This window comes from Mobula birostris, chromosome 7 (genome assembly GCF_030028105.1).
Source record: "Mobula birostris isolate sMobBir1 chromosome 7, sMobBir1.hap1, whole genome shotgun sequence".
Taxonomy (NCBI): Eukaryota; Metazoa; Chordata; class Chondrichthyes; order Myliobatiformes; family Myliobatidae; genus Mobula; species Mobula birostris.
In genome coordinates, this window is record NC_092376.1 from 40,995,245 (window position 1) to 41,011,622 (window position 16,378).

At 34.7% G+C, this 16,378-nt stretch overlaps 1 protein-coding gene across 8 annotated transcripts in view; it reads left to right on the forward strand.

The window, feature by feature from the left end:
* flt1 (fms related receptor tyrosine kinase 1) overlaps positions 1-16,378 on the forward strand; it is a 165,842-nt gene that overhangs the window by 34,938 nt on the left and 114,526 nt on the right. For all 8 annotated transcript variants that reach the window (XM_072262967.1, XM_072262968.1, XM_072262970.1 and 5 more), the window contains 5 exons: positions 2,706-2,865; positions 8,614-8,750; positions 11,285-11,459; positions 13,845-13,962; positions 14,995-15,164. In XM_072262967.1, the coding sequence (XP_072119068.1) occupies positions 2,706-2,865; positions 8,614-8,750; positions 11,285-11,459; positions 13,845-13,962; positions 14,995-15,164 (760 nt within the window). The remainder of the gene's footprint in view (positions 1-2,705; positions 2,866-8,613; positions 8,751-11,284; positions 11,460-13,844; positions 13,963-14,994; positions 15,165-16,378) is intronic.

A 16,378-nucleotide genomic window follows, 5' to 3' on the forward strand; every position in this document is an offset into this window, starting at 1 on the left:
CTTTGAGGCATCCTTCTGACCCACCCTTGTACAATATCTTACTGAGAAAACATGAGAGAAGTTTTTGCATTTGTTTTGTAATTTTTTTTCCTTTTGCATCAAAGCACTTAATGTTTAATCTAAATGGCTGGCTTTATTTTTATCCTTGTATTTGTTTGCTACTTTCTTCCTATGAGAAGAACTCACTCAAATGTAAATGCCTTCTGCCAAGAGGGTATAATACTGTGTAACTTCGCAATAGCTAATTTTTAAAGCCAGTTCCAGCTCAGCCATTAGAATTTGAACAAGTGAGGACTAGAAATTCTTTCAAAATTTTGCAAAGTTTTTGCATTATGTGATTCAGATTAGATTGGATCACTAAAATGTTTATTCTCACACTTTGTTGTCTTCCATAGATTCAAATTATATCCAATAATTGTATGCAGAGTAGCATCAAGCAATATTCAAACAAATGCTTTGGTATTATCTGCACAAAATTCTTTTTATGTAAATGTGTTCTAAAATATCACTTACCACTCAGCCTGAAGCAGGTTGTAACAGTTTTGGCATTAACAAAAGGAGGTAACCTTCACTTAATCTATTGTCATGTAGTCCTACACTTTCACATTTTGTTTAGTAATACCTCTTTTAGTATGTGCAGAACGAGATGCTAAACATACAGAATATTTGTAATAAAAGCAGAAATCACAAATATTGATCTGACCAACAAGAGTATCTCTACTACTTTCTTTCACAGGATAAGAAAATAGGAACAGGAATAGGCCACCTTGTTTCAAGCCTGTCCCTTGTCCTGCTCTATATAGTATTTACTATAGTAATTATAGTATATATAGTATTTCAATAGATCACCCTTCATTCTGCTAAACTCGAAAGAATAAGACTCAGTCTGTTAAGTCTCTGTTGAGATGCCAATCTTCTTATTCCATGAAATAGATGGTGAATTTTTTTGGACTATTTCCAATCCTATTGTACGCTTTCTTATGGTAAGTGGTTCAGAACTGTGCATAGTACTCTAGTTGTACTGCTGTATACAATTCTAATTTACGACCAGGAGGAAGTTAATGCAGAAGTTAAGGAACTCAATTCCATGTCTGGAATTGGTAGTTTTTTTTTACTGTGTATCCTTTTCACTTTAGTGAGATGCATATTTTTCATATTGTTGATATCTTTCCATACATGATATCTCTAGAACTCCAACCCTATGATCAGAAAGCCTTTAAGTATGCATTTGAATGGAGGTAGGTTAGATGTATTCAGTACAGATGTATTGGTTTTATTATGAGATGAAATACAGTGTGCTGAATGCATGATCAGTTACAACTGAAACTATAATATGAGGTTTGTCAGTGTGTGCAGATAATTCATCTGCTTATTAGCCAAAAGTAAATGTGTTCAGTGAAAGCCCCAGTGTGTTTCTGACCATGCACCTCTCCACTGATCTTTCAAAAGATGTTTAAATAGACCCTTAAGTAGACAAGGTAGAAGGAATACAGTCTGAATGCTGGCAAATGGGATTTAGTGTTGATGGGCAAAATTAGTTACCATAGATGGGTAGCAAGGCCTGTTTCTGTGTTTTTTGACTGGCTGCATCATTCTATGACTCAGACTAGTTAATTTTACAATAAATTGTCTTTGTATTGTGTGTTCTTTGTACAGATCAGAAATGTTGAATGAAACACCATTTTTTTTTCCGTGAAGTGCTAGAAAAAAGTCAATAAAATTAATTATAAAATTTTAGGTTTGCCTTTAATGTCCTTTGATTCATATTCAAATACATCAGAACTTTTAACATTATTAAAGTAAAGCAAATTCCTGACGTAAATAAAGTAAATGATCAATTCACAAAGTGCTAGCGTTACCAACTCGCATTGGTCTGGTTGATGGTATCCAAGTTTTGATCACTCAATATGCATGGACAGCCAGCACCTTTTTCCCAGAGTGACAATGGCTAATACGAGAGAATATATTTTTAAGGCGATTAGAGGAAAGTATGGGGGAGGGAGGTTGTTAGAGGTAGATTTTTGTACACAGAGTGGTATTTGCATGGAATGCACCATGAACGGTGATGATAGAAACAGGCACATTAAGAAGATGTAAGAGGCTCTTAGATAGGTACATAAATGTAAGAAAAAAATGGAAGGCTATGTGGGAAGGAAGGGTAAGATTGATCTGGGAGTAAGTTAGAAGGTTGGCGCAACATTGTGGGCCAAATGGCCTGTACTGTGCTATACTGTTCTATGTTCTATGAAAGTTTCAAACACTTTGACTACTTGAAGTACATTTTGTAAGTCAGAAAGATAGATTAAAAACTGTATATATTTTTAAATTGTTGAATCAAACTTCAGATGAATGCTCTAATGTCAATATGACATGGTCACATTGGTTTATTTTTATATTTGGAAGAATAAATTTGAAGGAATGGTGACGGAAGAAGGGTTAAAGAAAAGACCTCTTCAGATAATCTTTGACATATTTGGAACCTCTGAATGGTGACTCACTTTTTTCAGAGTGTGGATAAATGGAATAGTAAACTATGGTGGTAAATTTGAATAAATGTACTAATAGTTTGATGCAACATTTGCTTTAAATTTCAAAACAATGAGCAGTATTTTAATCCACATTTTAAAACTAAAAATAGCTAGAATAATTTATTCCCACCTTTAAATAAACTGCTGTATTGACATAACTTCTGCCTGTGTTTTCAGAATTCTTTACCCTTTACCATTGATGGAAAGGAAGTCATGTGGGATAGTAAACAAGGCTTTGTTATTCCCAGACCCACTTACAAGTTTATTGGCCTGCTATCATGTGAAACCACTGTGAATGGAAAGACATTTTATTCATACTACTTAACACATAGGAGAGGTTTGTAGCAACACTTATTTACTTTTGTAGTAAATGGTGTGTATCATTTTCATCATATTGTGCTTTCATACTTGTTAAATTTTATTTTCATAACCTGATGATTTGGGAAAGCCCCTGGTCCTGATGGGTTTACTGTGGAATTTTATAAATATTTTGCATCTTCATTAATTCCTTGGTTATTCAGGGTTCTGGAGGCCTCATTAAAACTTGATAAACTTCCTGAATCTTTCTATAGAGCTTCGATCTCTTTAGTATTAAAGAAGGATAAAGTTCCTACTCAATGTGCATCTTATAGACCGATATCCTTATTAAATGTTGATTCTAAAATTTTTTCTAAATTATTAGCAAACAGATTAGAAAAAGAACTTCCTTATATTATTTCCGAAGACCGAACGGGTTTTATTAAAGGTCGTTACTCTTTTTATAATATTCGTACACTGTTAAACATTGCTTATACCCCCTCGCAAAATGATCCTGAATGTGTCATTTCCTTAGACGCTGAAAAAGCCTTCCACAGAGTCGAATGACCTCACTTATTTAAGGTGCTTGAAATGTTCAATTTCAGCCCGAAATTCATAACCTGGACCAAATTGTTATATCATTCTCCTATGGCCTCAGTTCGTACCAACTCTTTAAGCTCACCTTTTTTTCCTCTTTTCTGAGGTATCAGACAAGGTTGTCCTCTTAGTCCTTTATTATTTGATATTGCATTAGAACCTCTTGCAATTGCTATCCGAGAATCTCCAAATATTATTGCGATAACTCGGGGTTTAAAGTCCCACAAAGTATCACATTATGCTGATGATTTACTTTTATATATTTCTAATCCTCAAAAATCTATTCCTGCCGCTTTAGATTTATTAGCACAATTTAGTCTTTTTTCAGGTTATAAGTTAAATCTCGGTAAGAGTGAACTTTTTCCGATTAATAAGCAAGTTCCCTTATATCAGAATCTTCTGTTTAAATTGGTTAATAATCATTTTTCATATCGTGGGATTAAAGTTACTTGTAAACATAAAGATTTATTTAAGACTAATTTCCTACCCTTAATCGATCACATTACTCAACTTTCATTTAAATGGTCTCCATTTTATTTAACTTTGATTGGTCGTATTAATGCTGTTAAGATGTTTATTCTTCCAAAATTCTTATATGTATTTCAGGCACTACCGATTTTTGTTCCCAAATCCTTTTTTGATAAAGTTGACTCTAAAATTTCATTTATTTGGCAAAATAAAAACCCGAGATTGGGTAAAATGCATCTACAGAAAGCTAAGAGAGATAGAGGTTTTGCATTACCTAACTTTAGATTCTATTATTGGGCAATTAATATTCGACATATGAAATTTTGGTTACTTGATTAAGATACACTATCCATTCCTAAATGGGTAGTATTGGAATTACAATCTGCTCAATGTTATGCACTTGGCTCCATTTTAGGTTCTTCTCTTCCTTTTGATTTGAAACGCTGTAAACTGGTTTGTAACTCGATAGTTAAATATACCTTACGTATTTGGTTTCAATTCCGAAAATTTTTCGATCTCAATCAATTTGGGCTTGCAATTCCTATTTTAGGTAACATAGTCTTCCCTCCCACTTCCACTGACCGTGCCTTTCAAATTTGGAAGACTAATGGTATTTCACGGTTTTTGGATTTATTTTTAGATGGTTCCCTTATGTCTTTTGAGCAATTATCTAATAAAAATAACTTACCAAGAATACATTTTTTTTAGATATCTCCAAGTTAGAAATTTCCTAAGTACTATACTTTCTTCCTTTCCGACGCTATCTTCTACATATATTTTAGACACTATAATTAACCTTAATCCATGTCAGAAAGGTGTAACGGCTATTATTTATAATACTATTATGAAACTTAGGAAAGCTCCATTTGATAAGATTAGGTCAGATTGGGAAAAGGAATTGGGTCTTACTATTCCGGTGGATGACTGGGCGCATATTTTACAACTAGTTAATACTTCCTCTATCTGTTCTAAACACTCCCTAATTCAATTTAAAGTTGTCCATAGAGCACACATATCTAAAGATAAATTAGCTAGTTTTTATTCTCATATTAACCCTTTGTGTGACAGATGTCACAGGGAGATAGCTTCCTTAACTCATATGTTTTGGGCCTGTCCTACTCTGGAAACTTTTTGGAAAGATATTTTTAATATTATTTCAAAGGTATTGAACATCGATATTTCTCCCCATCCTATTACTTCTATCTTTGGATTACCTAAAATTTCCAGTAATCTTTCCCCTTCAGCCCGTAGATTGATTGCATTTCTTACTTTAATGGCGAAAAGATGTATTTTACAACATTTGGAAGGAGGTTAATGCTCCAACTACATTCTTTTGGTTTTCCCAGATGATACTATGCTTATATTTGGAGAAAATTAGAAGTAATCTTTATGATTCTTCAGTTAAATTTGATCAGACTTGGAGATCTTTTATTCAACATTTTCATTTAATGTAACTTTTTTTTTCTTTCTCTGGCCATATCTACATTCCCTTCTTGCTTTTTAACTGTTTTTGATGGAGGTCGGGTTTGAGGACGTGATTGTTTTAAGTTGTTTTAACTCTACTTGATACCTAGTTAACCCATTGCTTTGCTTTGCTTTTTAGTTTAGTTGCACGGTGGATTTTTTGGGGGTTTTTTTTTCCTATTGACATGTTTGAAAATTAGTATACTATTATATTACCTGGTTATTTTATATTTAAACTGCACTGTTTGTGCTAATTTTTTTTTGTATTAATATCTCTTGTAAATTTATATTGCAACCGTGTATCGGTGCCTATATGGTTTACCTTTTGTGTACTAATTCAATAAAAAGATTTAAAAAGAAAGAAAGAACCTGATGATTGAGTCACAAATAATTATCTCTCTGCTTCAGAAAATTTATCTCTTTGCAGTAACATCTTCATAATTGTTAGTTGTTTGTTACCTCTTAACCTACTTTCATCACTAGAATGGCTCCCTAAAAGAGCAATTTCTGAATAGCCAGTCCATGTTTTTATTTTCATGACCATATAGTCTTTGGTATATATTGGTTCAAATATTATAAGCAAGAATTTGCAGCTACAAAACTATCAGTATTTGCCAATATTGGAGTCTGAATTAGGCAACGACTTTGAGATTTCTATAAACATATTGAACGATTCAGAAATCCTGAAGCTGCTGTCAGTAATTCAATACTACTCCACCATTTGCACTGTTCTGTAAACTTCTTTCTTGGAATCAAGTGTAAACAGTGCATTGATGAAAATATCACCTGCTTATGAACTATTTAATTTGAAGTACCCTGAAAATGTTACACTTAGTTATATTATATTTATTTGCATTTTCATTGTTGTTGCTTAGCAAATTTCCTAGTAAAAACAAACAATTATTATGGATTTTAATCCCTTTAAATAATAACATTGAATCTTAGCATCACAAAATACTACAGATCTGAAGCAGCCCCTTTGGCCCGTCTAGTCCATGCTAAACTGTTATTCTGCCTCGTCCCGTTGAACCTTACCCGAGCCATAGCCCTCTATACCCTCCCATCCACATACTTCCCCAAACTTCTAATAAATGTTGCAATTGAATCCGCATCCACTACTTATGCCAGCAGTTTATTTCACACTCATACCTGCCCCTGAGTGGAAAAGAATCCTTCTTGGATTCCCCTGAAGTATTTCACCTTTCACCCTTATCCTTTGACCTCTAGTTATAGTCGCTCCAAACTTCAGTGGGAAAAGCCTGCTTGCATTTACTCTATCTATAACCTTCAAAATTGTATATACCTTTATAAGATTCCCTCATTTTACTACACCAAGGGAAAAAATCCCAACCTATTAAACTTTTGCCTATAACTCAAGTCCTCAATTCCCAACATTCTTGTAAATTTTCTTTGTACTTTTTTAATTTTATTGATATCTTTCCTGTAGATAGGTGACCAGAATTGCACATAATACTCCAGATTTGACCTCACCAACATCTTGTACAACGTCAACATAACATCCCATCTCCTGTACTCATTACTTTGATTTATGAACTTTGATTTATCTTAAAATAAATATTTTTTAAGGTTCACTTGATATTTTAGTTCTTACCTTCTAAACTGTTTGCTTTAGTCCTCCATACTGAAAAATACATCTAAAGCTGTCCTATTTTTCCTTCCTGATTTTGTTGATTCTGAGAATGCCCCAGTTTGATTGGCTATTTAGCCAGTTGGATGAGATCACTGTCGCAGGACTTACCAACTCCTTTGATGTGATGACTGAATGCTATTTTTACTGCCAAAAAAGTGAAAGATCATGCAAAGAAATCACTGGATATTAGTAGCAGACATCTTTGAGGTCCATGCAGAGCACTTCCACTTGAGTGCTGTCATCAAATGCAATAAATTGCGGGCCCAATGCAGATTGATAATTCATGGCCGAATTGAGTGAATTAACTTGACTGAAGAAACTAATCCACTCAAAATGTAAAATATTATGTAAAAATTAGTTTTATGAATGTAGTGATTAGTTGGGCATACTAGATTGAGCATCCCAGTACGAAGGAAACATAGTTATTCTACATTATACACAGAGTTATTCCATCTATATGGTTCAGTAAACTGCATGTTCTTTAGATCAGAAAACAGATATAAAAGCAACAGAAGAGAAAGCATAAACAGCAATGGACAAAAAAGTGCTGCCGATCTTTGGGGAATCAAATATAAAGTACACAGTTAATGGTAAAACCCCTAACAGTATTGATGTCTATAGCTTCCTGACTGTGGCTGCACAGGCTGATAAGGTGGTAAAGAAGACATATGGCATAACTTGCCTTTGCTAGTTGAGAAATGTAGTTCAAGGGTTGTGATGTTATGTTGCAGCTTGATAAAGTTCTACCTACACTGCTTCTTGAGTACTGCATTCAGCTTTGGTGATGTCAAGACTTTGAAGCGGGTGCAGAAGAGGTTTACCAGGATGCTGCCCAGATTAGAAGGCACTTGCTATATGGAGCGGTTGGAAAAACCTGAGTAGTTGTTTCGGGAGCAGCAGAGACTGAGAGGAGATCTGATAGAGGTTTATAAATTTATGGAAAGGCATAGATAGAGTAGACAGTCAGCATCTTTATCCCAGGATGGGAATGTTTAATGTTAAAGGGCATGTCTTTAAGTTGAGAGGGCATAGTTTCGAGGAGATGTGTGGGGCAAGCATTTTATACAGACAGAGGTGAGCCCCAGGAATGCACTGCCTGGGGTGGTAGTGGAGGCAAGTATAATAGAGGTGCTCGAAAGTCTCTGTGATAGGCATATGAATGTGAAGGAAATGGATGGATATGGACATTCTGTAGGCAGAAGGGATTAGTTTAGCTAGGCACTTGATACTAATTTAATTAGTTTCAAAGATCATATTTCTAAGTTAATTTATTGTCAAAGTACATATATGTCACCAAATACTAGCCTGAGATTAATTTTTTTTGCAGGTACTTACAATTTGGCACAATATAATGGGCTGAAAGGTCTGTTCTTGTGCTGTACTGCTCTATGTTCTGTTTTATATCTTTCTTTTAAATAATTAAAGCTATTGCATATCATAGCTCATGTGCAAATATACTTTATTATACATTATTTGGCTAATTCATATTTTGCTAATTTATTCCAGGAAAGAAAATCTGTTTATACAGCATTTTAGATAAATATGAAATGGTATTGAAATGTCTGGGTTTTCTAGAGTATTAATTTTATTTTGATGTTTAAAATTTAGTCAGCAGCATCAGAAGTGTAGAGCTGAACGTGACCAGTCCAGTGAAAATGCTGAGTGGAAGATCATTTGCTATAAAGTGCACAGTGACCACAGAACTGAATGCAAGAGTTGAGATTTCCTGGGATTTCCCTGGTAAAGTAGGTGTCTTAAAGCAGGATACATACTTCAAAGCCATTAAAAACAAAGTTTATTTGATAACTCAGCTTTTACTTATGGGCCTCTTTCTCTTGCCCTTCAGAGTTACCAAGAAATGCTGGTATACATTACACTACAAGTTCAAATCTATGAACAAATAGATTGGCAGAGAGTCTGGAAAGTGACAAAAAAATTGCAGCCTTTAACGACACATTTTACATTATGATATCCCTCCAAACTGAAATTCCATATAAAACTATCAGATTCTATGGTTCTATTGCTGAATTAATACAAAATAATAAGAACATTTAAACTAAACACTTTATCATATTCTGTTCACCTATTAAGCTAGGAATGTAACTCTGATAATGCATGCTATAAAAAAAAGCATCAAAAATAATTTCAATGCAATTTTTAAGTGAATTTGTTCACCACAGCTACAACCTCTGCCATCCACCCCGCCCCTCCCCCGCCAACCACTTGCCGTCCTGTAACATCCTGCATCATCCTCAAAAGGAAATGTTTAGGCTTGCTTGATGAGTACAGCTCAAGAAGCTTAACACCACCTAAGACAAAGTAATTCATTGTGGTGCTCATCCACAATCTTGAACATTAATTCTCACCACAACCTACACACAGTGCTTTGTGTACTATCTACAAAATACATTTTGCTGCTCCTTCAACCTTTTGTCACAAGATCTCCCAAACCCATGACCTCTACCACCAACAAAAGAAAGCAGCTGGTATGGAAACACCAATAGCTACAGGTTTCACTCTAGGTCCAAACCATTCTGATTTGGAAGTATTTTGCCCTTCCTAAGTTGTTCTTGGGTTTAAGACCTTGAACTTCTTACCCTACAGAAACATGGAGTGCCAGCCCTAGAAAGACTACAGTGGTTTAAGAAACTTATTTACTACTGCCTTGTTATTGGGCAGTAGGGGCAATAAATACTACTTTTTCCAATGGTGCTAAAATCGTAAAAAAAGAAAAAGAAGACTTTTGAAATTGTTTTTATGGCTCACCATTTGCTTTAGAGTTTTAGCCACTTCTTTGAATTGTATCATGCTGTGATTTTGTAATGCTTGATAGGTAAATCTACAAGTCTTTTTGCATATTTATGTAAAATACGGTCAGTTAAAGGCACTCCCCAGAATGCATACAATTTTTCGTGTAATTTATAATAAAATTGTTTCTAAGGAATATCAGAGGAATACTTTAACATAATGAAAAGGGAAGATTTATTTTCACCATGTTTCTGAAGTAAAAAGTTATGTTATGATCACACAAACAACTTGTCTGATTTACTGCTTTGAAAACGTGATACGAGTAACAATTTTCTAACATTGTTTTTATTTTTGGAACTTAGTTGTGTATGAATCATTACAGAAGCAACCTAATCTGAAATTCATATTTCCCCTCTCCCTTCCTGTTGAAATTAATGAGAAGAACATAATGAATTGCAACACAGGAAAATGTTGTTATGCGTGTTATACCTGCAAAGTGTGACAAATTGCTTTTCACTTGCAAAGAAAAAATAAGTACAAAATGAAATAGATTTTATTTAAAGAAGTAAAACCAATACTGGAACAAAATATTAACCAAATTTAGAAATAAAAGAAATTATTTAAATTACAAGGAAGGTTGTGAAACAAAATATTGATGTATTAGTTATTCTGATTTATACCTGATTTGCAATTAAAATAGAGTATAAATGAAAACAGGATTACCTGGAATTATTTAGCAGATAAGATAGCATCTGTGAAAAGAGAAACAACATTGGTATTTCAGGTTGATCACTGTTTATTAGAACTAGGAAAAGTTTAGTTGCAGAGAAGGAGGAAGGGGGAGGGCCTCACTACTGCTGATAGGGAATTGATCATGGGGAATCAGTCCACTTTCAAGTACTTGTTTTTCCCTCCCAGGGCTGTTTATCTTTTGGGCTTTCCCACTGACAGCCTGATTCTTGCACCTAACTCCTTCCTTCACGATGACCTGGTCATTCATCCATACCCAGTATAGCTGGTCCCCATCCCCACCCCTCTATCTCTCTCCCCAAAGGTCCCCTGTGCCTGGCTCCCTCTCAGATCCCACCTGTTTTGACCCATTTCTGCCTTGTGCAGGGACATCTTTGTGAATCTACTGTTTCACTCTTCCCCCTCTCCTCTATATACAGGCTACGTTCCCTTTCCACTCTCAGTCCTTATGCAGGGTCTCGACCCAAAATGGTGACAATTCCTCTCCTCCCCTCGGATACTGCTCAACCCACTGAGTTCCTCAGCCAGCTTCTTTATGTCCCACTGCTACCAGTACACAATCTACCCAATTGCTTATGGGTACGTTTGTGTTTAATTATGATAATATGTCATTATCAAGAACCTAATTTCTAATTTGCATCAACTAGCAGAACTGGATTTCTACATTTTGTTCATTTATGTAATTGATGTTATTGTAACAAAACTTAAACAATAATCCTCTACTGGCTGAAGTCGCAGCTTGTTATAGGCAAAGCTAATTATTTCTAATTGTTTTTTTCAGGGAAATAGAAACAATTCTATAACAAAAAGAATTGACCAGACAGATCGTATGATAAATACATTCTACAGCATCCTTGTTATTGACAAAGTGGTCACATCAGACAAAGGGAACTATATATGCCAAGTAAGGAGTGGAGAAACCATAAAAAAAAGAAAAGCGACCGTCCATGTTTATGGTAAGAAATAACAATATTCCCAAAATCAAAATATACATTTACACCCAAGTCCTAGAAATCCTTATTGTTTATTCTTCCACTCCATATAGCATACTGACCCGAAAGGATCAGGCAGGTCTGAGAACTTAATGCCAGCATTTACACTTGAACATTGGCAGAATTTATCTGAAAAAATATGGAACTTCAGTATGGAGGTTATTTGTATGCAATGTATATTTTTGTATCAGATGAATTCTGCATTTTATCCTGACTAAATTTGCTCTGGTCTTTCAATATTTTTCCATTATAATAGATCTTCTTTTCTCCTAATATTATAGAACAATTTTTAATGTAATTAAACAAGGAAAATAAAATGAGAAATCAAGGTGACTGGATAAAATATACCTTGTGCCCAGGAATTAGAGAGATCTGCTTCCATCAAGTATGAATCTGTAAAATCTGCTCTAAGTAATGAAATATAAAAGAACCATTTTCAGCAAAGCACTAATGTATCTCATTTATCAGTTTATCTTCTAAGTTGATAGATTTATATAAGGCAAACATAAATTCTTAGCAGGTCATGCAACATAGATGATAAAAGAAACAGAGTTAACATTTCAGGATGAAGTCTTTCTGTCAGAGCAATGAAAGCAAAAAGTTTTAAGTTGCAGTCAAATTATGGTAGCGTAAGGGTTAGTGCATTGCTTTACAGCACCAGTGACCGGGGTTCAATTCCCACCCTGCCAGTGAGGAGTTTGTATGTTCTCCCCATGACTGTGTGGGTTTCCTCCAAGTGCTCTGGTTTCTCCCCACATTCCAAAGATGTATAGGCTAGTAGGTTAATTGTTCACAGATGTAATTGGGCAGCACAGGTTCATTGTCCCCGAAGGACCTGTTACCATGCTGTATCTCTAAATAAAAATAAGTGATAAATAATGGGAGGATGGATAGAACAAAGTGACTATCTATGATGGCTTGTGGCTAGCGTTGATTTGTGGATGGGTGTTAACGAAATAGGCAAAAAATATGGCGTGTTTCAATTAGCAAGTCAGGATGTGCAAATGGGAAGGGGAAACTGAGTCAAAATCACAGCAAAAATAATCAATTCGGACAGAGACAGAGAAAGCAAGATGTAGAATTTTAAAATTTTGATATCGAGCCTGGAAGACAGCACTATGCAATGATGGAAGTTGCTGTTCCTTAAGCATGTATTGGACTTCATTATAAAAGTAGAGAAGGCCACACACATGTTACTCAGAAAGGGATGGAGGATTAAAGTACAGGACAGCATGGTAGCATAGCAGTCAACGATTGATGTCCAATGCTCATTGCTGACTGTAAAGAGTTTGTACATTCTCCCTGTGACTGCATGTGTTTCCTCTGGTGCTTCAGTTTCCTCCCACAGTTCAAAGACATTCAGGTTAGTAAGTTGTTGGCATTCTACACTGGCGCCAGAAGCATAGTGACACTTGCAGGCTGCCCCTCGGACTATGCTGGTTGTTGACACAAACGATGCATTCACTTAATTTTTCAATGTACATATGATAAATAATACTGATCTTAAACAACTGTACAATGCTATTTGTGTCCTCAGGATACAATCACAATACTTTTCAACCAATGTATTACTTCTGGCTTAAAGCAGAATTACTTCTGTTTTTGTAGAAAAATACTGTGGCCAATTTGCATACTGTACATCCCACAATAGTGTTAGAAAATATGATTGTTTAATTTATTTTATTTACTACTGGTTGAGAATAAATGTTGGCCAGTTGATTAGGGCAGACAGTTCATCAGAGAATGCACCCACCTCTTTTTTTGTGTAACAGAAAAACTCGGTAATGTTACCTGGACAAGAAGTGTTACTTTCAAAATAGCACTTGTTAGTTCAACTATGCTTTTAAAGCAGTTCTGGGTTCTTGAAAACCACAGTGAAGCTTTGGTTTAATATAATCGTTGTGATATCACACATGGATCATATTATGGAGTATTTCAGTATATTTACATTGCCCCACCTGATTTACTTGTTCCAATGTTTTGGTTTAAAAGCAACCTTGAAATCCATAATAGCTACTGTAGGTGTCTGTCATTGATTATATACCACACTTTTTAAGAAAGCAGTTTTATAGAATTGATAAATTAAAAACAGAACAGATTTTAGGTGTACCTTGAGGCTTTATAGATAGGTGTTGTACTGATAATTTATATAATCATCAATTCTTTTGCATGCTTTTGTTTCAAGTTACATCAGGAATTTGTTATCTACCTCTGGTATTTGCATTTTACAGCATGTGAAGATGGGAAAATTATCATTGTATATTACAAATTTCAAGTAAACTGTCCATAAAGTAACTATTTTTAATCATTAAAACCAGTTTTCTTGTTTTTTTAATCTATCCTGAACAGAAAAACCATTTATCAATGCCAGATGCCGGAAATCATGCGTTGCTGAAGTGCTTGCTGGTCAGGCAGTCTACCGTTTCCCAATAAAAGTCAAAGCTTTTCCACCTCCAAATGTTTTATGGTAAGAGTGAAACTATAACTCAGATCAAAAAAATGACTGTAGGAAATATTGCAAGTATTGCTTAAAGATAGATATTTGTCTTTACGTAACTTCCCCATTAAGTCAGGACATGTGGGTAAGACAGATGGTTCTGAGTAACAACTGATGATCTATGTTTGAGTTGAAGCTGAAGAAGTGACACTAGTAATTGGAGAAAATGGTACCTAATGTAAAGAAAATGAATGATGTAAAGAACAAATTCTTCACATAAAGAGTTGTTAATATATAAAATAATTTTCTGACACACTAAACAATTTAAGAAAAGACTGAGTAATTTTCCTAATCTGGAATTACCCTGTTACTTTTAAGGGTCTATTTCAAATGAAAAATTTTGAAGGTGTAGCAATGGCATAGAAGATGGTGATCTGAGGTTTAAGAAGCTAGGAAAGTGAAGCAGTGGAAGAAAATTTGGGAAAAGATAAAAAAAGATTAGGAATTCATTTTGAGCAGCCAATGTCGTTTAATAATTGTTAGTTGGGCAGCAGGTATGGTAGTATAGTATATCATATTTAAAATTTATATTCATGCTTTATTTGAAAAGACAGAGTATAACAAATTAAGCTTTGCTGATGATACAAATCTAAATAGGAAAATAGCAGAGTTGTATATAGTGAAGAATGTTGCTGAAGGGCCTGTTCGTTGCTGCATCTCTAAGTAAATAAATAAACAAATAAGACTTATCAGCTTGGGAGGTTGCGATTAGTGGGTACTTCACGGAGTGTTGTGGCAAGCAAGCTATTCATAGTCTATAATGTCATTGGAACAGGGATTAATCTTAATATACCCAAGTTTTGTTCATATAAACTGGATGGTAGTGTAGATTGTGAAGGTATTAAATACAAATGTCTTAATGAAATTTAAATTCTGTTATTGTGTACAAATTGAATTTTGAACTTCACTCAACAGTAAACTTTTCTAGATACAGTCACATGATTATGTAATGTAATTACCTGGCTGTTGTGTAATGTACAGTGTAATCATTGTTTTCTCCAGGTTAAAGAATGGGCAGCCTATTACTGAAAGATCAGTCCGATATAACATCACTGGCTATAAACTGACTATAAGGGATGTTTCAGAAGAGGATGTTGGTTTTTATAGTATCATACTGGAACTTAAACAATGGAAGCTTTCCAAAAACCTCACATTCTTTCTCAATGTAAATGGTGAGTAAATCTTGTCTGCAAATTTATGAATCAGGTAAACTACCCAAAGTAGCCTTAGGTACTAGACATTCCAGAGGAAAAAGGATCTTTTTTGAATGTATTAAATATTACACTTTTGCTTCTTGTGATGCAGTCAGACCATTGTTCTGTTGAAGGCTGAAATATCACTGTAGTCTGGATCAGACAATGAAAGCAACAGTTTAGATCAGGACATATATTGGTGTTTCATTGATTAAACAACATTCTTAAAATGGCAACAGGACCCTTTTATTAGCCTGAAAACTTAAATGGAATTCTATTACATTTCTTTAAGTGGAAACCATTCCTATAGTTGGAAATGTTAGCACATACATTATATCTATGGCACCTTCATAGAGCTCTGCAAACATAGACCTTACTCAACATTTAAGTCAGTAATATTTAATGCCTACTGTCTCTCAAGGCAGGTGGTGCCCATAATTTATCAGAAAATAAAATATAACATGGTTAAACAGATAATCAATCAAATCGTCTGCAGAATTCCTGTTGTTTGCGTTTAAAATCAATCAAATGTACTAGGTACCTAAGAACTTATTGATATTTTCAAAACAGGGATCTATCATAAGGACACAATACATAGTGGAAACAGTTTGAGGAGGGCTGCACTTTTACAAGAAACACACCCACTTTTTTCCTCTCCAAATCTAAATCTATGAAAAAGAAATGCTGGGCTGCTTCATAGTCATTCTAAGTACCTAGTGCCCTTCTATACAATCACATTTACTGGACTCAGTGAGTTCAAATGAGATAAATGATCCACTGCCTTTTATTCAATATTTGTTAATGTCTGTATTGCACAATACAGGGAAGTATAAGTGTACCACAGTTGTTGGAGATTGTTAAGTATAAGTTAGGATGTTGAGAAAGTTCATAGAAACTAAATGGCAAAGAACTTGCTAGGCAATATTAGTAGTTCTGTGCAGAACTACTGCATTTTTTCATGTGAATGCTATCAACTTTGCATTAAGTGCTGAACTTCCTGGCCACAGTGAAATTGTTTGGCAATTCTTTTGTTTGGGTGCTGATTCAACCTTTCCCCTTGATACATGGCGGGGTGGGGTGTATAGTTCCTGTGCTCCCTTTAACACACTGGGGCCATGGTTTCCATCTTAACTTGCCGAGTTTGGAAAATTTATTTCGTGTAACATCCTTAAAAGAAATAGAGAATTTAAAGT